Source organism: Mesoplodon densirostris, chromosome X (genome assembly GCF_025265405.1).
Source record: "Mesoplodon densirostris isolate mMesDen1 chromosome X, mMesDen1 primary haplotype, whole genome shotgun sequence".
In the NCBI taxonomy this organism is placed as follows: domain Eukaryota; kingdom Metazoa; phylum Chordata; class Mammalia; order Artiodactyla; family Ziphiidae; genus Mesoplodon; species Mesoplodon densirostris.
Window position 1 is genome coordinate 122,881,728 of NC_082681.1, and position 27,981 is coordinate 122,909,708.

Genomic DNA, 27,981 nt, shown 5'->3' on the forward strand with positions numbered 1-27,981 from the left:
ATGAACTGGGTTGACACTGCTCTGCCAGGGCCTTCTGAGCGATTGTGCAAGATGTGTTGGGATAGAGTATGTCCGCTAAGACACGCCCAGGTTCCAAAGTCACAGCTAAGGGATGCTCTCCATTTCTCCTAATGTGCTAGCTCCCTCCTTTCTTCAGCGCCTTCCCTTACCAGTCTAGACCACACGGTGCAGCCCTTCCATCTGTTCTTTTTTAATCCTCGCCTAGCACCCCCTTTAGTAAAACCCCAGCCCTGTCCAGGCTGGGAAGCGGAGGGGAGGACCTCCACTGGGGACTGGTGATCCTCAGACAACCCCGATCCTGTACTCTCATGTCGTGGAGAAAATGGAGGGTGTGGTGCAGAAATCCCCTCCGAGTCCTGATTCCTCTCCCCACAGCCCTCACACTTGCCTGGATCCATCTCTGACGACCTCCTTCCTGACCACTGGAGTGGGAAAAGTGTTTCCTCTGTAAGGCTAACACCTCTGCTGGTTTCTGCATCTGACCCTCTTGCCCTGTGCTCAGACACCTCCCTTCATCCCCCTGTCTCTTGTGTCTTCAGCCTCTGTCTCCATCCCTCTCAGCATAGTCATTCTCCCACAGGTTTAAAAAAGCCACTTTGTGCCTCCCATCCCTCTATAGCTGTCATCCTCTCTCTCTCCTTCCCATCATAACCCAGCTCTTTGATCATCATTTATGTTCACTTTCTAAACATTTGACTTCCTGTTTTCTGTTTGGGTGTTTTTAATTTCTGTTTTAATTTTTTTAATTGAAGTATAGCTGATTTGTAATATTGTGTTAGTTCCAGGTGTAGAGCATAGTAATTCGGGGTTTTGGCTGATTATATTCCATTATGGGTTATTATAAGATTTGGGGTATAATTCCCTGTGCTCTACAGTAAATCCTTGTTTATCTGTTTTATGTATAGTAGTTTATATCAGTTAATCCCATACTCCTAGTTTGTTGGGTATTTTAGAATATACTGTTCCTTCTGCCCTGTATGCTCTGTACATCTCTACCTAGTGAACACCTTCTCATCTTTTCATTCTCAACGCAGATACCTCCTTCTTCGAAAATCCTGCCACGACTGCCAGCCTGGATTAGGTCTTGCTCTTCTGTGCACGCTTAGCCTCTTGTTCTTATCTGTATCGTGGCAATAATAATACTAACAGGTGATTGAGCACTATCAGACCAGTCATCATGTACTATGATTATTATGTTGGTATTCATACTGTAGCATGTTGTTTTGTCCTCAACAGAACTGAGAGAGGATTTCATCCCAATTCTATTTATAAGGAAATTGAACAACAGAGAAGTTAAGTAACTTAAACCCAACTGTGTTCCCCTAGAGCCTGTGCTAGTTATTCAGGGCTGAGAGCCAGCGGGTCTCACGCTTCATCGTGCATCAGAATCACCTAGAGGGCTTGTGAAAACACAGGTCACCGCCCTCGATCTCAGAGTTCCCAATTCAGTAGATCTGAGTGGGAGATTTTTCATTTCCAACAAGCCAGTAGATGGTGTTGATGCTGCTGGTCCACGGAGCACACTGAAATCCACTGCTCCAGGCTGCCGATCACTTTCTCTGTTGACCTTGTCTCTTTACTTGTCTCTCTCCAGCTAAAATGGGAGTTCCTTAGGGTAGGAGCTGTTTTTTTCCTTTTCCTTTTTCTTTTTTTTTCTTTTTAATGCCCACGTTCCCAGCATCTAGCAAAGGAGTTCTCACAGGTGGTAGGCCTTCAACAAGTGTTTATTTGAATGAATGATGTAATGGTTCTGGCCTTTTACGTGTATTTTTGCCTGAATGAAATTTCTGTGTATTTCAAGAATTCTCCGGTTTTATCAGTCACATACTTGATTGGCATACAGGGGCCGCGTACTCAAAGGTTTTGTAAGGTTAATTGTTAATTGCGTGACTTTAAAATACTCTAAAGCCAAAGGTCACACCTGTTGTATTTGGCTCACTGTTCTTTCCAGAGTGGACCCCTCACTGCCTATTAGGTTATACCATCATTATATAGAAAGAGGCTCTTTGGCCTTTTAGCAGATTTGAAAATTTCTTTCCTAAAATAGCACCTTCCTTGATGTAAAATGACTCCATCATAAATGTGATGGCTTATAGGAATTGTGGTACATTTACTTCCCAGTATTCAAGCTTCTTAAAATGCCTGTGTGACATGGAGTCGTTGAGTGGGAGGTTGGGGTGCCTTATCTCAGCCAGCTCGGCTCTGGGTCACCAACAGCCAGGCATCAAGTGGGAAACAAGAGATTTCTGACGGCTTGAAAACTTTCAAACTTTGACTTTGGGTTAATGGTGTTTTCTTATATGTTACTTTTGTTTCAAAATAGGAACTACTGAAATTTTTTTTATTATGACAGGATTTGCAAGAACTTATTAAAAACACAAATAGGCAGGTTAACCACCATTGTGGAGTTGTTTCACAAATGCAGCATTCTTTGGAGAAACCATTGTTGCCTAACTGTGCCTAACTACTTCCATAAACCTCTAGTTCCTAGAGATACCAATCAGTTAGAAGTGAGAGAGAACAAATAACTCTGAGATTAGCAAGGCTGATCTATACTTACTTTAGCAGTAGGTTGGAGAATAACCTCTCCTGGAAGAATGCTGAAGTCTAGGTTTGAGACATGATACTGAATATTTTTATGTTTGTAACCATAATGTATAAAATGCAATCAAAATGTAGGGTTGGGGCCTCCCTGGTGGCGCAAGTGGTTGAGAGTCCGCCTGCCGATGCAGGGGATGCGGGTTCGTGCCCCGGTCTGGGAGGATCCCATATGCCGCGGAGCGGCTGGGCCCGTGAGCCATGGCCGCTGAGCCTGCGCGTCCGGAGCCTGCGTGTCCAGAGCCTGTGCTCCGCAACGGGGGAGGCCACAACAGTGAGAGGCCCGCATACCGCAAAAAAAAAAAAAAAAAAAAAATGTAGGGTTGAAGAGGATTAAAAATCATATAATCAAAATTCAGCATTTATACTTGACTATGGAAAATGATGTTGCAAGGAAAACAGGTATTAATGCTTTTACTGACTTTTCAATTCTTATTTTTACTCACAGGTGATTTATACTGAATTCGTGTCATTTTAGAGGTCATCTGGATTTACACAAAAAAGTTTTGATTGTATACTTCATGGAGAAATTACAGAAAGGAGCTTAACCTGTTCTGTTCTTTTACCCTGGACAGGGAGATTGTAGCCCATCTTTACCCGTGGAAAGGCAGGAAGACAATGCCGGGACCAACCCTGTAGGAACATCTCTTCAGTCAGCAGCACTCCCTGAACTGCAGCAGCCGGTCCTCAGGGAGAGTCCACCACCGCCCAGAATCGTCTCCACATACTCATCAGAGCCGTGTTTCACACCATGTAGCCCATCTCCTGGGCTTCCTGTTCTATCCACCTATCTCAGTGAAGGTGCTGAAAGTACCAACAGTGTTATCTCATCTGCCCAGGCTGCTGTAGCAGTACCTACAGCAGTTCTGCCACAAGGAGAACTCAGTCTGGCAGATACCTCTGAGACAATGAACTACTCAACTATAATGGGAAATAACAGCATGGGCCTAGACACTGCCTTGCCATTTCTCTGCATGCCTCCCAATACTGGTGAATTTGAAACGGCACACATTACAAATAGCATCCTGTAATCTATATTCAAAGGCATCCTTAATGCAAACTAGTGATAGCTATTTTTTAATTAGAAGTTCTATATTGAGATAATTATAGATTCACATGTAGTTGTAAGAAATAATACAGAGTGATACCCTTTACCCAATTTCCCTCAGTGGTAGCATCCTGTAAAACTATAGTAAAATATCACAACCAGGATATTGACGTTGATATAATCCATGGATCTTATTCAGCTGTTCCCAGTTTGACTTGTAGTCATTTGCGTGTGTGTACTTTTAGTTCTATGCAGTTTTACCATATGATAAAGTTTGTATGTCCACCACTATAGTCAAGGTACAGAATATTTCCATCACAAGGATCACTTGTGTTTCCTTTTTATAACCACCCATCACCCTCTGGTGACCCTGCCCTCCTTATTCCCCTATCCCTAACTCTCCCTATTCCCTTATCCCCTCAGTGCTCAGGCAACCACTGATCTATTCTCCATCTCTAGAACTTTGTCACTTCAAAATTGTTATATATTTATAGGCATATGGTATGTAACATTTTGATATTGGCTTTTTTCACTAAATATAAGTCCCTAGAGATTAAAGCAAGTTGTTCACTAGTTCCTTCCTTTTTATTGCTGAGTACTGTTACTTGGTATAGATGTGTCATAGTTTAACTATTCATCTGTTGAAGAAAAGTTGGGGTTTTGTTTTCTAGTTTTTCACTATTAGAACTAAGGCTGCTATGAATATTCATGTACAGGTTTTAGTGTAAACAGAAGTTTTCATTTCTCTGACATGAATACCCAAGAGTGCAGTTGCTGGTTATATGTTAACTGCGTGTTTAGTTTTATGAGAAACTACCTGTTTTCCAGTGTAGCTGTACCATTTTGCATTCCTGCCGGCAATGTATGAGTGATCTAGTTTCTCCGCAACCGTATTTCTGTTCTTTCCATTGTTCTTTCTCCTTCTTAATGCTCCAAAATTCTATTATAGATTTTCTGCTAGAAGGTCTTCTTGTAGCTACTTTCTAAGTATAAGTCAGTTAGTGACAAATACTTTTGGTTTTCCTTTGTCTGTCAATATCTTTTTTTGCTTCATTACGGGAGGATAGTTTCATCAGCTATGAGGGTGGGAGTCTTTTCTCACAGCATTTGAAAAACGTTTTCCTTACAGAAATATTGGCGAAAGCAGAAAGCAGCCTGGAAGGTAACACTCAAATGGAATACCCAGCTTTCTTGGAAGATGACAGTGGTAAGATACTTCATATTTCTTCATCCCTCCCCATTTTGGTGAGTTTGTAATGATACATATTACAAGTAGCACGATTTAATCTAGGTTTATTGACACCCTTAATATGAGCTAGTGGTAGCTTTTCCTAATTAAAAATTAAAAGGTTCACTTTAAGAAGATTTTAGCTGGGCATGCAGTTGTAAAAAATAATGCAGAGAGATCGTGTGTATACTTTACCCCGTTTCCCCAAAAAATAATACATGCAAAACTATAGCACAATATCACAACCAGGATATAGATGTTGATAAAATCCGCAGATTTTTATTGAGATGTCTTCAGTTTTCTTTGCATATGTGTGTGTTTATGTTTGTGTGTGTGTGTGTGTGTGTATTCAGTGTTATATAATTTCATGACATCCTCCATCACAGTGAAGATACAGAACATTTCCATCACCACAAGGATTCTCCCTTTTCCCCTTTAAAACCACACCCACCTTTGTCGTCTCATGCTCGTACCCCTACCATGCATGTCCCTGCCCTCAGCAACTACTAATCTGTTTTCCTTCTTTATAATTTTGTCATTTCAGCAGTTTTATGTAGACTCACATAGTATGTAACCTTTTGGGATTGCCTTTTTTCACTCACCGTAATTCCCTGGAGACTCATCTAGGTTGCTGTGTATATCAGTCCTTTTTTATTTTTGAGTACTACTCCACGGTATGGGTGTACCCTGGCTTGTCTGTCTGTTCACCAGTTGAAGGATGTCTGGGTTGTTTCCCGTTTTTGGCTATTGGGAGTAAAGCTACTATACTATGAATGCCCATGGATAGGTTTCTGTATGAACATCAGTTTTCATTTCTCTGGGCTAACACCCAAGAGCACAGTAGCTGGGTCCTATGGTAATAGTAAGTTGAGTTTTGTAAAATCCTGGCAAACTGTTTTCCAGTGTAGCTGTACCATTTTACATTCCCACCAGCAATGTATGAAATAGATCTAGTTTCTTTGCATGTGTATTTCTGCTCTTTCTTTTTATTATACTTATGATTTAAAAAATTCTTTTGGCTGCACCTCACAGCATGTAAGATGTTAGTTCCCTGACCAGGGATGAAATCCGTGCCCCCTGCAGTGGAAGTGATGAGTCTTAACCACTGGACTGCCAGGGAAGTCCCTGTGGATTTTGTTCTTTCTTCCTTCCTCATGCTCCAAGCTTCCTTCCTTCCTTATATGCTTTTGGTCAGATGAGTTTCCTTTAGCCAGTTTCTAAGGGTAAGTCAGTCAGTAACAGTTTTTTTTTTAGTTTTCCTTTGTCTGTGGATGTTTTTATTTTTCCTTCATTCCTGAAGGATAGTTTTGCCTGAAGTAAAAATTACTGTTGAGATTTCTTGTCTTTCAGCATTTGAAAATGTTTTACTTATCAGAATGTTGTTCAAACAGAATCCGGCACAGAAATGGATTGTGAGACAATGAATTATCTAATGGTACAGGAATATGACAGCGATGAAGATACTGATTGAGAAAATTCCTTCTTCACTGCTGGTTTTGGTGAGTTTGAAATGATCCCTATTATGATACAGTCTAACCTAGATCCATCAGCATTCTTAATATTAATTCTTAGTGACTGCTTTTTTCAACATTAAACTTTTCATTTTGAGATATTTCAGAATCACATGTAGTTGCAAGAAAAAGTAGAGAGATCCTGTGTACCCTTTACCCAATACCTCCCAATAGGAGTATTCTGCAAAAATATGGTAAAATATCACAACTAGGATTTTGACATTGATATGATCCACGGATCTATTCCGATGACCCCAGCTTTACTTGTATTCATTTGTGTGTGTGTCTGTGTGTGTGTACGTAGTTCTTTGCACTTTTATGACGTGTTTAGGTTCAGGTATTCACCACTAGAGTCATGACACAGAACTGTTCTGTCACTTCCAGGAACCCTCTTTTGGCTTTTTATAACCACACCCACCTCCTTCTTGTCATTCCTTCCCTGCCTTCATCTTTAAGCCATCCAAATATGAATGTGTTCTCCCTCGTTATAATTTTGTCATTGCAGGACAATGTTCTATTAATGGACTCATATAGTAGTTAATATTTAAGGATTGCCTTTTTCTCACTCAGCATAATTCCCTGGAGATTCATCCAAGTTGCTGCATGTATCAGGACTTCCTTCCTTTTTATTGCTGAGCACAATCATGATTTGTTTATCTGTTCACCTGGTGAAGGATATCTGGGTTGTTTCCAGTCTTTAGCTATTAGGAGTAAAGTTGCTGTGAACATTCATGTGCAGGTTTTTGTCTGAACGCAGTTTTCATTTCCCTGTGATAAAGGCCCAAGAGCACAGTTGCTGGGTAGTATGATAATTGCCTGTTTAGTTTTATAAGAAATGAGCAAGCTATTTTCAGAGTGAGTGATTTTAGATTCCCACCAGCAATGTATAAGTGATTTATTTTCTCTGCATCCTCACCAGCATTTGGTGTTTTCACTCTTTGTAAAATTTTACCCATTCTGGTAGGTGTATAGTGTAATAATATTTCATTGTGGGTTTAATATGCATTTGCCTTTGGATAGTGATCTACAACATCTTTACATGTGCTAATTTTCCATCCATATGTTCTTTCTCTGCAATATCTGTTCTGTCTTATAATTTGGTTTCTTGTTTTTACTGCTGTGTTTTGGGAGTTGTTTAGATATTTGTGGATACTGGTCTTTTGTTGGATATGTGGTTTGCAAATATTTTCTTCCTTTGTGCAGGTTTCCTTCTCATCCGGTCCATAGGTTTTTTTTTGTTTTGTTTTGCAGAGAGAAAGTTTTTAAGTTTTGTGAGGTTCCTGCTGTATTTTCCTATTATGGATTGTACTTTAGCTATCTCATCTATGAACTCTTTGTTTAGTTCTTGATCCCAAATTTTTTCTCCTTTGTGTTTTTCTAAAGGTTTTATAGTTTACATTTCACATATGCGTTAATTTTTTATAAGGTGTGAAATGTAGGTTGAGGTCTTTTTTTTTTTTTTTTTTTTTTTTTTTTTTGCCTATGGCTATCCAGTTGCTGCAGTACCATCTTTGCTCCACTGAATTGCTTTTGTACCTTAATGAAAAACCAATTAGGCATATTTGTGTAGATCGATTTCTGGGATCTCTATTGGGTTCCACTGATCTATGTTTCTACCCCCCTGCCAAACCACAACCTTGTGACTATTGTTGTTATACAGTAAGCCTTGCCATCAGGTAGAATGATTCCTCCTACTTTTCTTCTTCTTTTTCAAAATCATTTTAGATATGGTAGGTCCTGTGCCTTTCCATTCTAATTTTATTTTTTATTTTTATTTATTTATTTTTTAAATATGTATTTGTTTGGTTGCACTGGGTCTGAGTTGTGGCAGTTGTGCTCCTTAGTTGCGGCACGCGGGCTCCTTAGTTGTGGCATGCGAACTCAAATGCTTCGTTGTGGTATGCGTGTGGGATCTAGTTCCCTGACCAGGGATTGAACCCTGGCCCCCTGCATTGGGAGCGCGGAGCCTTAAACACTGCACCACCAGAGAAGTGTCCCCCATCCTAAATTTAGAATAAGCTTGTTTATGTTTCCCCTCAGAATTGCTGGGATTTTGATGGGAATTGTGTTAAAACTACAGATCAACTTGAGTAGAACTGACATCTTACGTATATTGAATCTTGTCCTCCATGAGCATTGTATGTCTGTATTGAGGTCCTCTTTGATTTTTTAAGTCATCATTTTGTTATTTTCAGGATATAGATCCTATACATCTTTTAAAAATAAGTTTGTATTTGACACTTCCCTGATGGCGCGGTGGTTAAGAATCCACCTGCCAATGGAGGGGATGCGAGTTCGATCCCTGGTCCGGGAAGGCCCCACATGCCACGGAGCAACTAAGCTCGTGTGCCTCAGCTACTGAGCCCATGCACCTAGAGCCCGTGCTCCGCAACAAGAGAAGCCACAGCAATGAGAAGCCCGCGCACCGCAACAAAGAGTAGCGTCCGCTTGACGCAAGTAGAGAAAGCCCGCGCGTAGCAGCGAAGACCCAACGCAACCAAAAGTAAATAAATAAGTAAAATAATATAAAATAAAATAAAAATTAAAGGAAAATCAGTTTTTGCTGAAGTATTCTATTTTTTTGGACATGTAAATGGTATCATGTTTTTAATTTGGGTTACACGTGGTCATTGTTAGTACAGTTGACTCTTGAACAACATGGCTTTCAACTGTCTGGGTCCACTTACATGTGGATTTTTTTCAGTAAATACTATAGTACTATAGCGTCCGAGGTTGGTTGAATTCACAGATAGGTAACTGCAGATACGACCACCATTTATAAAGTTCCATGTGGATTTTGACTGCGTGGAGAGTCGGTGTCCCTAAAGCTCACATTGTTCAAGGGTCAACTGTATATAGAGTTAAGCTTAATTTTAGAATGTTGATCTTGTATTCTGTGACCTGGATGAACTCACTTATTAGTTTTAAGAGTCTTTTTTGAGCAATTCCCTGTGATTTTCTACATAGCCATCCTTCTTGCATTATGCCAGCTGCAAGTGGGGACCATTATATTGCTTCCTGTCCAAGGTGTATGCTTTTTGTTCCTTTTTATTGCATTATTGCAGTGGCTAGAACCTCCAGTATTATGTTGAATAAGAGTGGTGAGAGTGGACATCCTTGCTTTGTTTCTGATCTTGGGAAGAAAGCATTCAGTCTTTCACCACTTAATATGACGTGAACTGTTGGTTTTGATGGATGATCATTATTAAGTTGGGGTGGTTTCCCTCTCTTCCTAACTTGCTGAGAGTTGTTTGCAAATGTTTTTTCTATGTCCATGATCACATGGTTTTTGTTAGTTAGCCTGCTGATATGATGGAGTATATTGATAGGTTTTCCATTGTTGGACCAGCCTTGTATACCTGGGTTAAGTCCTACTTGGTCATGGTGTATAATTCTTTGAATACATAATTGATTTGGTTTGCAAATATTTGATTAAGAATTTATGTGTCCAAGTTCATGGAAGATATTGGTGTGTAGTTTTCTTTTTTGTGTGTTAACTGTGTGTGGTTTTGGTATCAGAGCATACTAGCCTCATAAAATGAGTAAGGATTTCCTCCTCTTGTATTTTATGGAGGAGTAAATGATAAATTAGTGTTAATTCTCTAAGTGTTTGGTCAAAATCTCCAGTGAAATCATCTGGGCTTGTAGATACCTTTTGGGGAGCTTTTTAATTGCAAATTTGATATCTTTGATGGTTATAGGACTCTTTAGATTATCTATGCCATCTTCGTTGAGTTTTAGTATTTGTAAGTTTGGAAGTATTGGTCCATGTCTTCTAAGTTATCAAATTTATGAGGGCAAAGTGGATTGTAGTATTCCCTATTATCCTTTTTTTTTCTTTTTAAAAAATTAATTAATTTATTTTTGGCTGCGTTTGGTCTTTGTTACTGGGTGCGGGCTTTCTGTAGTTGCTGCGAGCGGGGGTTACTCTTTGTTGTGGTGCGTGGGCTTCTCCTTGCAGTGGCTTTTCTTGTTGCGCAGCACGGGCTCTAGGTGCCTGGGCTTCAGTAGTTGTGGCACGAGGGCTCAGTAGTTTTGTCTCGCGGGCTCTAGAGCACAGGCTCAGTAGTTGTGGTGCACGGGCTTAGTTGTTCCGCGGCATGTGGCATCTTCCCAGAGCAGGGCTCGTACCCGTGTCGCCTGCATTGGCAGGCGGATTCCTAATCTGTGCGCCACGAGGGAAGTCCCAAAACTGCTTCATCCTTGAAGGATTGTTTTGCCCGATATAGAATTCATGGTTCAGGGGCTTCTCTGGTGGTCCTGTGGTTAAGACTCCATGCTAACGCTGCAGGGGGCACGAGTCCGATCCCTGCTCTGGGTACTAAGATCCTGCATGCCGCGTGGTGCGGCCAAAAAAAAAATAAGGCAAAATAGAATTCATGGTTGAGAATTCTTATCTTTTAGTAGTTGAAAGTGTTTTATTTTTAGAAATGTTGTTAAAAGCTCAAACTACCTAGAGAAGAGCCCTGAGACAACAAATTATCCACTTTTATTGGAGAACAACAGTAGCCAAGATATTTCCTCATTATGTCACTGCATTCCTCCCAGTTTTGGTGAGTTAGAAATGATACTTTGACATATAGCATATTGAATCTAGAGTCATCAGTCTCCTTGGTGTAAGATAGTGGTAGCTCTTCCTAATTAAAGTTTTTATTTTCAGAAAAATTTAGCTGCACATGCAGTTATAATAAATAGTACAGAAGGATCCTGTGTTCTCCTTACCCACTTTTCCCCAATGGTATTTACAACTGTAAAATGGTGTCAGCTTGCAGAATGATAGAAAATTATCACAACCAAGATAGTGACATGATACCATCCACAGATATTTTGGAGCTGTCCTCAGTTTCACTTGCATTAATATGTGTGTGTACGTAGTTCTATACAGTTTTAACATATGTGCAGGTTCACGTACCTCCTACCACAGGCAAGCCCTGAAACAGTCCCATCACCACCACGATCTCTCATATTGCTCTTTTATAACCACACCCATCCCCTTTCAATTGACATTTGCCCCCTACTCCTACCCTCTGCCCTGTGGCATGATAACTATGAATCTCTGCTCCAGATCTATTATTTGTCCCTTCAGCGTTGTTATATACATGGAATCATGTGGTGTTTGAGACTGGCTTCTTCCCTCAGTGTAATTCCCTGGAGATTCATTCACACTGTTGTATCAGCGGTTCCTTCTTTTTTATTGCTGAGTAGTATTTCATGGTGTGGATGTACCAGGGTTTCTTTTTCTGTTCATCTGTTGGAAACCTCTGCGTTTCCTGTTTTTGACAGTTAGGGGTAAAGGTGATATGAATATTCATTCATAGTTTCAAATTTTGCTTCAGTTCACTCTTTCACACAAGTTTTCACTTCTCTGGATGAATGCCCAAGACTGCAATTTCTGGGTCCTATGGTAACTGCACCCTTAGTTTTATAAGAAATTGTCAAACTGCTTTCCAGTGTAGCTGTACCATTTTCCCTTCGTGCCGGCAATGTATGAGTGATCTAGTTTCTTTGCATGTGTATTTCTGCTCTTTCGTTTTATTATTTTTATGATTTTAAAAATTCTTTTTGCTGTACCACACAGCATGTAAGATGTTAGTTCCCTGACCAGGGATGAAATCCGTGCCCCCTGCAGTGGAAGTGCTGAGTCTTAACCACTGGACCGCCAGGGAAGTCCCTGTGGATTTTGTTCTTTCTTCCTTCCTCATGCTCCAAGCTTCCTTCCTTCCTTGTATCCTTTTGGTCAGATGAGTTTCCTTTAGCCAGTTTCTAAGGGTAAGTCAGTCAGTAACAGTTTTTTTTTTAGTTTTCCTTTGTCTGCGGATGCCTTTATTTTTCCTTCATTCCTGAAGGATATTTTGCCTGAAATAAAAATTACTGTTGAGATTTCTTGTCTTTCAGCATTTGAAAATGTTTTACTTATCAAAATGTTGTTCAAACAGAATGCGGCACAGAAATGGGTTGTAAGACAATGAATTGTCCAACGGTACAGGAAAATGACAGCGACGAAGATACAGATTCAGAAAATTCCTTCTTCACTGCTGGTTTTGGTGAGTTTGAAATGATTCCTATTATGATACAGTCTAACCTAGATCCATCAGCATTCTTTTTTTTTTTTTTTTGCGGTACGGGGGCCTCTCACTGTTGCGGCCTCTCCCGTTGTGGAGCACAGGCTCCGGACGCGCAGGCTCAGCGGCCACGGCTCACGGGCCCAGCCGCTCCACGGCATGTGGGATCTTCCCGGACCGGGGCACGAACCCACGTCCCCTGCATCGGCAGGCGGACTCTCAACCACTGTGCCACCAGGGAAGCCCCCACCAGCATTCTTAATATTAATTCTTAGTGACTGCTTTTTCAACATTAAACTTTTCATTTTGAGATATTTCAGAATCACATGTAGTTGCAAGAAAAAATAGAGAGATCCTGTGTACCCTTTACCCAATACCTCCCAATAGGAGTATTCTGCAAAAATATAGTAAAATATCACAATTAGGATTTTGACATTGATATGATCCACAGATCTATTCCGATGACCCCAGCTTTACTTGTATTCATTTGTGTGTGTGTCTGTGTGTGTACGTAGTTCTTCGCACTTTTATGACATGTTTAGGTTCAGGTATTCACCACTAGAGTCATGACACAGAACTGTTCTGTCACTTCCAGGAACCCTCTTTTGGCTTTTTATAACCACACCCACCTCCTGTCATTCCTTCCCTGCCTTCATCTCTATCCCATCCAGATACGAATGTGTGTGTATGTGTATTCAGTTTTATATAATTTCATGACATCCTCCATCACAGTCAAGATTCAGAACAGAGAAGCCCCAATGCAACTTTGTTTACAAGAACTGGTGGTGGGATTGGGCTGTGGACTCTGCTTTGCTGATCACATCCTAGAGGAGACCCTTTTCCTTTAAATAATTTAAACGGAAACTAGAGGAAACTTCAAAAATTGTGCTCTTTGTGCAAAATGGGCACTGTGGTATGCTGTTGTTAGAAGTGTAGTTTGGTGAAATCTTTCTGAAGGGTAAGTTGTTTAAAAATCCATGAAAGTATTTATTCTAGTTGACTCAGTAATCCCACTTCCATCCAAAGATATAATAACAAAGATTTGTATGAAAATTGTGGTACAAAAATTGTTTTTTATAGACTCATGAAAAATTGGAAACAGCCAAATAAGCAACCATAGGGAATTAGTTAAATGACTCCTGGTATACCACAGTTTGTGAGGCAGTAAGCATAATGGTTAAAAGCATCAGCTACTGAGTCAGACTGCCTGTGTTTAAATTCTGGTTCTATGTTTTACTAACCATGTGACCTTCAGCCACTTGTCTGACCTAAATATTAGTTTCTTCATCTGTGATGTGGCAAAAATTATAGTACCTACTTTATGGAATTGTGAGGATCAATTGGGATAATTCATTTAAAGCTCTTAACACAATGCCCAGAACATAAGTGCAACATAAATGTCACCTGTGAGGAAAATCATGATGATAGGGATGCAGATTTGGAAAAAGAAAATGGAGAAATATGCAAAATATAATGGTAACTGAAAAAGCAGGATTCAAACTATATATAAGGTTTGGTTTCAATTTTGTGTTTTAAAAAAAGATATAGAAGAAAGAAAACATTAGAAGAAGATTAATGGTTCAAGGCACTTGGCATATAAACAGATAGACTTAGCTTTTAAAACTGGCTGTATAACTAGCAGTGTGATCTTGTTCAAATAACTTACCTTCTCTGGGCCTCAGTTTCCTCATCTGATAAGTGAGAATAAGTTGTTAGGATAATGAAACTGAGCTTATAGATGTAAAATATTTAGCACAGTGCTTGACATATAGTAGATATGCTATAAATGCTAAATATTGAAAAAATTTTAAAATTATATACACCCATATTTTCTAAATTGTCTTCAGGGAACATATACTCACTCAGTATTATAGCTCTGAATGTACTTATATAAATATATATATATATATTTTAAATATTTATTTATTTATTTGGTTGTGCCGGGTCTTAGTTGAGGTAGGCAGGCTCCTTAGTTGCTGCTCGCGGGCTCCTTAGTTGTGGCACGCAGGCTCCTTAATTGTGGCATGTGAACTCTTAGTTGTAGCATGCATGTGGGATATAATTCCCTGACCAGGGATTGAACCCAGGCCCCCTGCACTGCGACACCAGGGAAGTCCCCCCTGAGTGTACTTTTAAAATGTAAAAGGGAGCAATGGGATCTCAGAGCAACATGGTTACATATGCAGTTGTGGCCTCAGAATTAAATTTATTCAAGACAATGAACCGATTAGTTCAAGTACAGTAAATTCAAGGCTAGCAAAGGTGAAAAAATGCTAACAGTTGTGCAGATGGCATCAAAGAGACTCATTTAAGGAAAAGAAGAGATAAGTATAGAAAAAATTCACCCAAGTAGAAATTTATGAATTAGAAATCAATTAGTTTAATTTTCTTGGGCACTTTCATGGTAGCCTTGCATGAAAAAACAAGGATTTTAATTTTTCCCTGTATTTTTATTTTATTTTATTATTATTATTTTTTTTTGTGGTTCGCGGGCCTCTCACTGTTGTGGCCTCTCCCGTTGCGGAGCACAGGCTCTGGATGCGCAGGCCCAGCGGCCATGGCTCACGGGCCCAGATGCTCCACAGCATGTGGGATCTTCCCGGACCTGGGCACGAACCCATGTCCCCTGCATCGGCAGGCGGACTCTCAACCGCTGCGCCACCAGGGAAGTCCTTCCCTGTATTTTTAAAGGATATCTTGGTGATCCAAGAAGAAATGTCAGGATGCTTGATATTCATTTGATGACTGCACAGAAGGAGGCCACACCTAAGCACGCAGCCTGCTACTTGGTTTGTATTTTGTTCTCCAAGGAAATCATGATTTCCAGCTCTGTAGCTGTCAATTCCCAAGGCCGCCAACCCCTGGATCCAAACAAAATGGCTGCAATAAGAGGTATGTAGGGACTTCCCTGGTGGTCCAGTGGTTGAGACTCTGCACTTCCACTGCAAGGGATTCCCGGTTGGGGACCTAAGATCCCACATGCCGCATGGTGTGGCCAAAAAAAAAAAAAAAAGTATATAAAATCATTATGGAATCTTTTCATTTGGTTATCTGATGAGTGTCATTGGTAGTTGAAGAAATAATGATGGGGGCTTCCCCGGTGGCGTAGTGGTTGAGAATCCGCCTGCCAATGCAGGGGACATGGGTTTGATCCCTAGTCCGGGAAGATCCCACATGCCGCAACTACTGAAGCCCGTGCACCTAGAGCCGGTGCTCCACAATGAGAGAAGCCACCACAATGAGAAGCCTGTGCACTGCAATGAAGAGTAGCCCCTGGTCACCGCAACTGGAGAAAGCCCGTGCGCAGCAACGAAGACCTAACACAGCCAAAAATAAATAAATAAAATAAATAAATTTTTTAAAAAAAGAAATAATGATGAAGTCTGTGTGAATCTTAGAACTGTTCATTTTTTCACCTAAACCAGACTTTACAATTTAGTAGTATGTAATGGGTAATAACTTCTAAGGAACAAAACTTGTCCATAGACTGATGGAATAAGATAAACTTTATTGGTTATAGTTGCTTATGGTTAGTACTAGGTCAGCTCTTCAGTGCTGAGACTTGGTACTAAAAAATAAAGGAAACCCCCTCCCAAAAAGTGGGAAAATAAAGCACATTTCACTGCTAGTAACTGGCAACACAGAAGTAGCATCTCATAATTGATCTATTCTAGCCTCCTGCCTTCCTGTCTTCCAGAAATGTGTATGGAGGTCCTAAAAGTCATAGGCACTAAGGATACAACAATGAATAAGTAGTTCTGCCTGCAAGGAGTTCACAGTCTAGAAAGGGACACATTGAGGGAAACAGATCAATTCCAATCCAGTGTGGTAATGTGGAAGCTCAGAGAGCAGAGACCTACTTTGAGGTCATTAGGGAAGGCTTACTAAGGACAAGACATTTGAGCTAGATTTGGAAGGATTCCTTAGCTACGTAAAGAAAATAGGAAGAGTATTCTAGGCAGAGGAAATAGCTTGTGGGGAAGATAGACATGTTTTGTGCACAAATAAGTGGACCATGGTGTAATAATGTTTGCAATAACACTATTTTCTCCTCACAGGCTTCCTTCTATTTTTAGATCTAATTTATCCATAGGGTTATTAAAGGGCATTAGCCCCTGAAATAGTTGACTTTTTTTTGTGTGTGTGTGTGTGTGGTATGCGGGCCTCTCACTGTTGTGGCCTCTCCCGTTGCGGAGCACAGGCTCCGGATGCGCAGGCCCAGCAGCCATGGCTCACGGGCCCAGCCGCTCCGCGGCACATGGGATCCTCCCAGACCGGGGCACGAACCCGTATCCCCTGCATCGGCAGGCGGACTCTCAACCACTGCGCCACCAGGGAGGCCCTTGACTTTTTATTATACTTTTTTTTTTCTAAATCACCAAAACCTCATAATGGGCTTCCTAGGTCATTGTTTTAGGGAATTGCACATTAGAAGAAATGAGATATTCAGCTAAGCATCCTCTTTGAGTAGAATTTCTAAACTCTTAGAAACAGAGAAAAGGATGACAATTAAAAATAGAAAATTTCAGTATTTTAAATAAAAAATTTTTTGTCAGTATCTTTGTTAATTTTCTCCCTAATTTTTATGAATACTTTCCACTATTTGCAGAACATCTGGCAGCAGTTTTTCCCAACCGTGATTTACGTGAATGTGGAAAAGACTGGCAAGCCTGTATTTCCGATATCAATTCTCTGATCTGCCATTTATGTTCCAAAAGAACACCCGTAAGTTATTTTTCATTTAAATATGGTCACTGCTGTATAAGTGCATACTGTATACAACTCCAGAACTGATGGCAGTCCATGTGCTCAAAATCTTGTTTATTTAATTTAGGGGCAGGGTGTGTTCTCTCAAAAGCATACTGCCTATTTATTTCACTCTTTGACATTTTGTGCCCCATAAAAATATCCTAAAGATAAAATAAATCAAATATAGTGTCATAATTAGCATATTTGAAGCCAAGGGCTAAACTAGAAAAAATTTCAACTACAAAGATATTTGGCAAATCTTCTTCAGGATCCCACTGAGTAACACATAAAAGAGCGGACTGTGTTGCTACTTAGCTGTTGTAATAGTAGTTAAGGATGGCACAGGAGAAAAGGAAGGTACTTCATTATTCGTTCACTTTCAGTGATGGCAGAAACTGGTGAAAATAATGCATGTCATGAGGTTAAGTTTTCACAGATATTTTATAATCTGTATAGTTACATGGTAAGCGGGAATCTGACTTCTCTCTCACCCATCCTATCTTCAGAGTACATTAGAGTTTTGGGTTTTTTTTAGACACAAATGGGTCAGTTAGGGAAGAGAGTCATGCCTATTTCCTTCTCCTGATGAAGCATTTAACATAATGAGAATTCCTAATTTCCACCCACCTCTCTAAAGCCCCCATTTTATTCTCACCATATCTAGTCACTCCTGTGTCTCTAGAGTAAGTTTCTGGAAACAATTTGCCAAGAATATTTGTAGCTGAGCTTATGTTTTCCTGGTGAACGGCTTGATTTCAGTGATAGCTCAAGCACCATCTGTATGAAACCAATTTGCTTATTTTTCACATCCCTTTTATATCCTACAAAAATTGCACCTTAAACATTTGAATGTAAAATCATGATACTGCCGGGAAATGGTAATTTGCATATTGCTTAGGCATCAGAAGAGAAGTGGCATCTGCCAAGTGCCTGCTGTGTCCTTGATTAGGAGACGGATATGTCCTCACTACTCAAAGTTGGTCCGCGGACCAGCGGCAGCAGCACTGGAAAGCTCGTGAGAAATGCAGAGACTTGAGTTCCACACCAGACTCACTGAGGCAGAATTTGCATTTTAGCCAGACCCCCCAGGTGATTTTTGTGCACATTGAAGTTTGAGAAGCCCCAACCTAGGGCCGTGGTTGTCAACTCTAGGTATATATTAGAAACGTGTGAGACACTTTTTAAAGAAGTTTTTAATGCTTGAGCTCTCCCACTCCCTCTACCAGATTCTGGTTGAATTTGCCGTGAGTGGGGCCCCAGCACAGCTTAAAAAAAACACAAGATCCCTAGGGTAATTCAAATGTTCAAATGTGCAGCCAGATTCGAGGACCACTGGGGGAAAGAGAAAACAAAAACACTAAAAAAAAAACACCCCAAAAGTTGTCATCTTTGAGAAACTCATGTATTCATTTATTTATGACATGTTTTATTAAGCATTTATTTTGTGCCAACAATTATTCAGTTCGTTAGCTACTAAGTCCCCCAAGAAGCAGCGAGTCATGGCAGCTGGAGGAAGAATCCACCTACACATCTTTTATCACACCAAACAGTATTCGTGGGCTTCAGACCACCTTATTAGAAACAGTTGCTTCCCCACCAACCTGGGGGCCCCTGATAGATGACGGAGCATGTCCCTATTTTCCCACTATGGGACTTTGTTTATAGATACAATTTTGTGTTTCAGCAGAAAACTGTTGACAACAATATAGAGCCTACCAACCCCAATACAGATTCGAATGATAAAAGGGATGGTGATGACAGTGAAAGTAGTTCCCTGTTATCTCAGCAAGCAGCTGGCTCAGAAACAAGAGAAAATGGGAATTCTCAGCAGAACAGCAGTGCTCTCCCTGAAGGAATTAAAGAACCTTCCACTGAAAATTCAATGGTATCTTATGAAACACTGGGTGAGTTTTAAAATAAGTTCTCTTAATGATAAATGTTGAATCTGGATGATGGATTTGTGGGGCTTATACTAGTCTCTCTACTTCTATGTACATTTGAAATTTTTCAAAAGAAATCTAAACAACTTAATCTTTTATATTAGTGAATTAATGAAATATAGATACCTAGTCCTGAGACTGATAGTTTTTTAAACTATAAGCTAAATCTATTATATTTCCTTTGGAAAGTAGTTCTCAGCCAACTCCTTTGACTCTCAGGTTAGTAACCTTTCTCCGCAGGTAGAAGAGAAGGAGCTACAGCTGGATGGGCCAGAAGCAATTCAGGGGTCTTGTTCTCTGTGTGCCAGGCACATTGCAGATACTTCATAAAGAGTTTGTGCATGAACTAATGAATCCCATTCCTCAGAATATTGTGCCCTCACTGCTAGCTATCTGCTGCAGGCATATCCTGCTTCATTAGTGTCAAGTGACAGTGGGTTCCATGTGCCATCTGCCACTCACTTCCCAATGCCTTTCCCTAGGATGCTGGAATTTAGTGGCACCTGAGGTAGCAATACTATTTTCTGTCTCTCCCTTGCCCCCATATCAACCCTAAGTAGAATATTACCTGTGAACCTGATCAAGTAAAATTATTTAAATAATGTATCTTTATAGTATATTTTTTCCATTATAATCAGGTTCTATGCCATAGAAACAGACTCTGTTCAAATTAAACCACCACAACGAAAATCACTGGATGATCCTAGATTAAAAGAAGCAAAGAACAAACAGCCACAGGCAGGAGCCAGAGCAGCCCTGAGACTGTGGCATCTGGGGTCCATTGAAGTCTCTGAGGCTGTGTCTGTAGCTTCCATGGTTTTTAGGTTCTATTTTTCTCTTGTCACCGTTCTGATTCCCAGGAGAAGGGATCCAGTTTGGGGAGCTTGGGTCACAGGTCTCTGACCCTGACTCAGCTAGAATCAGGGGACAGGGCAACTAAGCAAATTGTGAGCCAGGCAGCCCCCACAATTTGTGTGTAGTCTATTATGCCATTTTATTGAAAAACTGGAAATTATTTAGGAGGGAAGAAGAGTTTCCACAATCAAGATACCTCAAAAAACTATTGTGGGGACTTCCCTGGTGGTCCAGTGGGTATGACTCTGTGCTCCCAATGCAGAGGGCTCGGGTTCGATCCCTGGTTGGGGAGAGTTTGCATGCTGCAATGAAGATTTCACGTGCTGCAACTAAGACCCGGCACAACATAAATAAATAAATATTAAAAAAAAAAAAGGGCTTCCCTGGTGGCGCAGTGGTTGAGAGTCCGCCTGCCGATGCAGGGGATACGGGTTCGTGCCCCAGTCTGGGAAGATCTCACATGCCACGGAGCGGCTAGACCCGTGAGCCATGGCCGTTGGGCCTGCGCATCCAGAGCATGTGCTCCACAACGGGAGAGGCCACAACAGTGAGAGGCCCGTGTGCCGCAAAAAAAAAACAAAAACAAAAACAAAAAACCAACACCTCAGTGGGGAAAAAAAATCTATTGTGGACATTTTAATTTTCTTCCAGTTTTTTTTTCTTATGAACATTTTAAAGAATTATGGTCTCCATATAGTTACTCTTCTTTTTAACATGTTTTTCCTTAAGAATCTCCAATCTTCACAGTCATTGCATTTAACAGGCACATAACATTCCACTGAGTAAGTAAAACGTAATTTATTTAACTACCTCCCTCTTTTTGTTATTGTTGTCATTTTGGTTTTGTTTTTGTTTTTGTTTTTCATTTGAGGATTTTTTTGGAGAGGATTATCAATCATGCAAATCATGCCGTGAAAAAAAGAATTGTACATATTTTGGATTCTTTTAAATTCGGTTCTCAGAATTCGACTTACCAGGTTAAAGAGTATTTACCTTTTTTTCTGACTCTTGATAAATACTGCTAGATTAATCTTATAGATGTTAAGTCTTTGGACCCACTGAGTGAATTTTTAAAATAATTTAATCTCTCTTGCTAAATGTTGGATCTGGGTGATTCAACAGTTTATACTCTCGCCCATTAAATGATGGATGTTCCAAGATGAAAAATATGTTTATTAACTTGTAAGAATCATATCATATTTGTCTAATATATTTTCTTCCATAAGTCTTTGTTATATGTACAATATAATATTTTTTAAGTATGGTTAATTTGAATCACTATGGACTGAAGAGAGATGGTGATGATTAGGCTGTAGAGTTGAGAAATAAAAACAGGCTTAAAATTTATTTTTCAGTTCAAGTAAGTTATCTAAAATATGATATTTTAAGATGAGTTTGATACCAAATAAAAAACCTACATTTTAAAAATTATAAATATTTTAGTAAGAATCATGGTTTTTAATTTTGAAAAAGCCTTTTCTATAAGTAGGAAAACAATTCATTAAAACTACTTAGAGGGCTTCCCTGGTGGCGCAGTGGTTGGGAGTCCGCCTGCCGATGCAGGGGACACGAGTTCGTGCCCCGGTCCGGGAAGATCCCACATGCCACGAAACGGCTGGGCCCGTGAGCCATGGCCGCTGAGCCTGCGCGTCCGGAGCCTGTGCTTTGCACAGGAGAGGCCACAACAGTGAGATGCCCGCGTACCGCAAAAAAAAAAAAAAAACTACTTAGAGTTTTTGATACAATAAAAATTAATTTTAAGAAAGCTACTTAGAATTTGTTACCAAATGTAATGTTAAAACTGATTGTATCCTAAAAGGTAGCAGAATACTGAATTGTCCTCTTGAACAATCAGAGCATGTGTAATTACATCAGAAGTGATTCCTGTCTCATTTCTCATGCTGTCTGGTGATACACTAAAAACTTACAGCTTTAATTTTTTTAACCTCTCAAATTCTTGAGCCTAAAAATTCAGAAAAGTCAACTTTTCTGTTACAGCCTTTTAAAAACTTGAACCTAACATTTGCCATGAAAATTGACATCTTCTTTCTCTTTTGCTTCTAGAATATCTTGGAAATCCATGTAGAAATATACAGATGCCAAAATCAGTTCTGAATATAGCAAAAGAGAAGTCTCTTCCAGAGCTGTCAGCCAGATACCTTATTCACAACCTGTTCACAGAAGAAGTCCTGATACAAAGTAATGTCTATGGCAGTCTGGGGCGTGGCATGTGCGCCCTTAACGCCAATAAGATTAACGCTTTCCGAGGTGTGTTACATGTTGAGTATGTGAGAATAAATAGAAGCAAAGTGTGTTAGAGAAGGACAGAAAGAAAAATTCAGTTTATGCGTATTTTGAAGAGAGGGAGCTCTTTTACTAATTCTCTCATTTGGGTATAACAGCAGCAGGTTCACGAATGTGTTTCTTTTCGCATTTGGGTTCTCAGAGCTAATTGCTCTGTCTTGAGCAGCTTTATTAGAACAGGAAAGGCATTATTGACTGTGGCTCCTGGTATGAACTGCCAGATGTATGGAAACTCAAACACCTTCATTTCAAGGTCGAAGCTGCTGGGCTTTGTCAATTTGCAGAAGTGTCAACAATAGCACAGCAGGTTAATTTGCTAGTTTTTCCTTGTGCACATGAGCATAGTGTAGTCTTTATTTACGACATAAATAGATGAAATAATAAAGCTTCCAGAAGCAATTCTGTGAAATTTTAAATTTAGACCAAGCAGGAAGCAGAATATTCCTTACTTGTGTCACTGGTACCCAGTAAAGATATAGTTCTGAGCCCCGGCCTAATCTCAGTTGGCAGGTTCCTGCCTTCATATCATACGTTTCACATCCATCAGATTTGAAGAACACTTGTGTTTCACACTAAACTAAAGAAATCTGGCTCATAGCACCTTTCATAAGCATTTGCTATCATCTAATCCGAATGGTTTCCATTTTTTTTTTACCTGCAACCCATAGTAAGAAATATATTTTACATTGTGACTGAGTATGTGTGATTTTTTAAAAACTGAAGCAAAAATTTCACAAATAGTACTTACTCTTCCTATGAGATTTACATTCCAATGTTTTCTATTACTTTTTTTTAAAGTGCTGCTATCACTAATTTCATGACCTAGTAATTGGTCATAATTTGCAACTTGAACATCACTGAACTAACCCACCATGCAAAAAACCACAACCCAATTCCTCTTACCTTATAGTAAGAAAGTAACACAGAGTTTGTAACCAGTTTGGAAATGAAGGTGTTTATAGAAGAAATAGTGTCTTTCTAATTAAAAAACATTTTTTAAATGAGAGGTAAAAGGTGACTTTTAGAGTTCTTTAATGTCTGGAATAGATTAGTTCCTTAAAAGTGGACCAAAAATATTATTCTATGTATTTTGTTTTGTTTTATCCCTTAATGAATTATATTACAAATCAAGAAGATGTCTTTTGTACTGAAAAATATTCAGCATGAGTTTGACATACTATCCACTTAGGGCATATTTTAACAAATTTCCCATAAGACTCCAAGTTCTACTCCTTCGTAGAAGGGCAGCCATGTAAGTCATTTCAGCAGAGAGAATGCAGTAGAATCATCATTGTCCTGGGGGGCAGAGCCAGGCCCAGGGAGGAGAAGCTGACAAGAAAGCATATTTTACTTTAATATGAGGACACGACGAATTTGGAGAATGAAAAGGCTCAGAGTAACAGCTGAATGACCAGAGATGTGAGGACATTCCTGCACTAGTAGGAGAACTAGGCTTTATGGGCTCTAACATAACATCTTTAGAAGTATTGGTTCAGTATCAACTATTTAAAACATACAGAAATGTATAGAAAATAATATAGTAATAAATTAACACCTGTCTACCCAGTATAGATGTATTTTACTTTTTGTGCTCTAGGTTTTTTTAAATAATAAATCATTACTGATACCATTAAAACTCCATCCCATCATCTGTTTCCCCTGTCTTTCTCCCCAGAAGTAATCACAGTCTTGGGAGTTGGATATATCATTTCCATGCATATTTTATACTTTCGCTACCTCTGTTGATATGTAATATTGTTTTGTAGTTGTTTTAATGTACATAAATGGGAGTATATAGTACGTATCCTTTTTAAATTTTTTTTATCACCCAACGTTATGTTTTTGAGATCTAACTCATGTATTTTAACTGCTGATTGCTGATTGGTATCAGCAGTTGGTAAACCAGATTATTCTTCTATTCTAATATCACTTCTTATCCTAAGATTTTATTATTTTGGGGTAACTCTTCTGGAAATTAATAGGCAAAGGTAAATATGTCCAGTAGCCAAAGGTATTGATTTCACTTAAGAAACTGTTATGTGATGCTCTCTGAGAGTTCAGTTATCACTTAAGGTCTCTTTAAAGAATGGTCCATATGGAGAAAGTTAATAGGCTGTAGATTTGCAATCAGCAAACAACCCTTACTCCTGCCCCCTCCCGTCCATTTCTGAACATAACAGAACTGTAAAATCTTAGCAATAGGGAGTACATTAGGTCCTCTAATACAGCTTCTCACCCAGAGCAGGAGTTCCCATCTCAGCTTTGGCATATAGTTGCCTCCCCTTGGCTTGAACACTTCTGTTGATGGCAGTCCACTACATTTTAAAAGGGTTCTAATTCATGAGAAATTTCTTCCAAGTGACTCAAAATTTACCTCCCTGCGAGTAATGCACATTTGTCCTACTTATTCCTTCTAGAGCTAAATTGGGTGGATCTAATCACTTTTCACATGATAGGCCTTCAAGTATTTAAAGACAGCTATCACTTCCTGCTGTATGTGTTAGGAGAGAATAGGTATACCCTCTCCTCCCACTTTCAAGTTCAGAACCAAGTGAGTGACAGCCACTAGAATCTGGCAGGTGGAGATTAAAATCAGCTTTATTTTTGAATCATACATGCCCAGTTCTTCTAAACTTTCCCATTTAGAGATCCCTCTACATGGAAGTGTGAGGATTAGAGACTAAGTGTTTGAGGATTGGCGAATAAATGTTTGAGGATTGGAGAATAAGTGTTATTCCTAGCTTTTCCCCACAAAGTCTTAAACTTTTACAGTTAAATATCTCCATTTTATTTGGTAATTCCTCATATAAATATTGTCCTAATTTTTCATGATCTCGTTCAGTGACTAACTTCATATGTGCTCAAGTTAACCCAGAATGCAATAGTACTATTACCTACAAGGCTGTTAATGCAGCCTAAAATGGCACTTGCCATTTAAAAATTTATGGTTATCTAAACCCCTAGATCATTTTTTCTATATACTGACATTTATCCAATACTTTTTTTTTTTTTTTTGCGGTATGCGGGCCTCTCACTGCCGTGGCCTCCCCCGTCGCGGAGCACAGGCTCCGGACGCGCAGGCTCAGCGGCCATGGCCCACGGGCCCAGCCGCTCCGCGGCATATGGGATCCTCCCAGACCGGGGCACGAACCCGCATCCCCTGCATCGGCAGGCGGACTCTCAACCACTTGCGCCACCAGGGAGGCCCTATCCAATACTTTTAATTTGATTTAATTTTATTAACTTTTTTTAAATGAAAGATTCTTTAAAGTCTATAGTGCTTTACTATCCAGTACTTCTATTGTTCATATTTAGGCTGTTCCTATTTATACTGTTAGTATTTTTTTAATGTAAATGTAGGATTTTATATTTATTCCTCCTGCATTTTATCCTGTTAGTGTAGAGCAGCATTCCCCAAACTATGTTTCTTAAAGACAGCTGAATGTTAATAGGGTTTTCCTGAATAAAGTGCTTTTTAGTCAAATGGCTAGGAAAGATCTTGATCTGGCATCCCAAGGGCCTCAGTCCATAGATCTGCTTCATTTGACTCTGTTTTAAAACATGTTTTGAATGCCTTTAGCTGTCCAGCCTGCCTAGATCTCCATGGTCCTGACCCTCTGTTGCCTTATGTGTTGCCACCTCCCTTATTTATGTGCCCCACCAAATCTGTATCTGTCACCTTTGATTCAGCACATCTCTCATGTTTAAAATAATTAATTAATTAATTTTTGGCTGCGTTGGGCCTTCGCTGCTGCACGCGGGCTTTCTCTAGTTGCGGCGAGCAGGGGCTGCTCTCCGTTGTGGTGCGCAGGCTTCTCATTGCGGGGGCTTCTCATTACAGTGGCTTCCCTTGTTGCGGAGCTCTGGCTCTAGGTGTGCGGGCTTCAGTAGTTGTGGCGTGTGGGCTCAGTAGTTATGGCTCGTGGGCTCTAGAGCGCAGGCTCAGTAGTTGTGGCGCACGGGCTTAGTTGCTCTGCAGCATGTGGGATCTTCCCGGACCAGGGCTCAAACCCATGTCCCCTGCGTTGGCAGGCAGATTCTTAACCACTGCAAGTCCCCAGCATGTCTCTTTACTGTGGGATTTTTCAGTGGAGACTAACTCTGGAGTTAAGCATTTCTTATTTGCACAACCAGAATCTTTCCTCCCTAAGAAACTTCTTTTATGACTAGTGTTTCAGAGAATACATTTTAGGAAACACCAACCAATTTAGGTTCCTTGTTGCAGTCTATTGAAGCTTTGCAGGTACTTGTCTTCCAGTCTGTTAGTTATCTGTCCCAGCTTTGCTGTCACTGGGAGATGGGGCAAGCCTGCTTTCCATAACTTCTTTTTTGTTAATAAAAATGCACAGCAGGGGCCTCCCTGGTGGCGCAGTGGTTGGGAGTCCGCCTGCCGATGCAGGGGATACGGGTTCGTGCCCCGGTCTGGGAGGATCCCATGTGCCGCGGAGCGGCTGGGCCCGTGAGCCATGGCCGCTGGGCCTGCGCATCCGGAGCCTGTGCTCCGCAGCGGGAGAGGCCACAACAGTGAGAGGCCCGCATACCGCAAAAAAAAAAAAAAAAATTAAAAAAAAAATGCACAGCAGGATAGAGCTTGATACTGAATCCAGTGACATATGACTAAAAGTCTCCTTCTAGGCTACCACTGATCTGTTAGACCTTTGAGTAGGAAAGCTTTTTAACTTTGTCACATGACTTGCTAAAATTTAGATATATGCTGTGTTTATGGCATTGTCCTGATTTCCTAGCCAATTAATCCTATCAAAAAACAAATGAAATTAATGTAGCCAACTAATGCTGGCCTGTAGTGATTGCCAGATCCTTTTCTAAGAGCTCAAAGGTACTTAGGAAATTACCTAAGAAAGTATCCAAGAGTAGCTCTGCTCTTCTAGTTAACACCCTCTTCCCCACCTTTCCCTTTGTCCTCCTACTTTCTCTGAGTGCTCCTTGAGCTATGTTGCTCTGTTATAGAAGTTTTCATTTAACTGCAAGATCTAAAGACTCTCATTCCTTTTGTCTGAGATAAACCAAGCAGTGCCAAAAAATTTAGCAGTTATAGCTTCTTGCCTCTAAAAGTATGAAAGACACTGCAGCCTCTAGTGTACTAGAACCTTATTAGCATGTCTCTATTTGATATAATGAATAACGTACTAGATGCATGTTTAATAAATTTAAGAATAAGAAAAGTTTATGTTGGGTACTAAAGAGAGCAGATCTTGCTACATAACCAGATCATGGGGTATTTTGGTGTTTTTTGTGTGATTTAAGAATGGTGCTATTTCATATTACTATGCTTTCTGATGAAAAGATTTGTTCAGCTAAATTAATAATAGCTATAGTCCATGTGTTTTAATTAATTAAAGTCTTAATGACCCTTTCACAGACATAGCAATAGTACTAAGGTTGAATAAATTCATTTCTCTGAGAAGTGATTTCTGATTAAGTGTTATATTTTTGGACTTTACCACCAGAGTTTCTCCAAGACATCTACCCGACTTGTGATCTATCAGAAACTGGATGTGACTGGGAATTGTGTGTGACAGCTCTCAATAGTTGTATTTGTAGTCTTAGATGTGACCACAAGAAGTCCGCATCCAAATGACAGCCGCCTCCAGCAGCGACTCCTTCGACAGAGTCAGAGCCAAGGGATACTGGCTTAGCTGACTGA

At 40.0% G+C, this 27,981-nt stretch overlaps 1 protein-coding gene across 1 annotated transcript; it reads left to right on the forward strand.

Moving 5' to 3' along the window:
• BEND2 (BEN domain containing 2) lies at positions 1-27,981 on the forward strand. The gene is given in 9 exon segments (XM_060086563.1): positions 1-66; positions 260-448; positions 3,195-3,646; positions 10,835-10,959; positions 15,160-15,360; positions 17,078-17,193; positions 18,902-19,121; positions 22,077-22,280; positions 27,785-27,981. Coding segments are annotated over 9 exon segments (1,770 nt in total).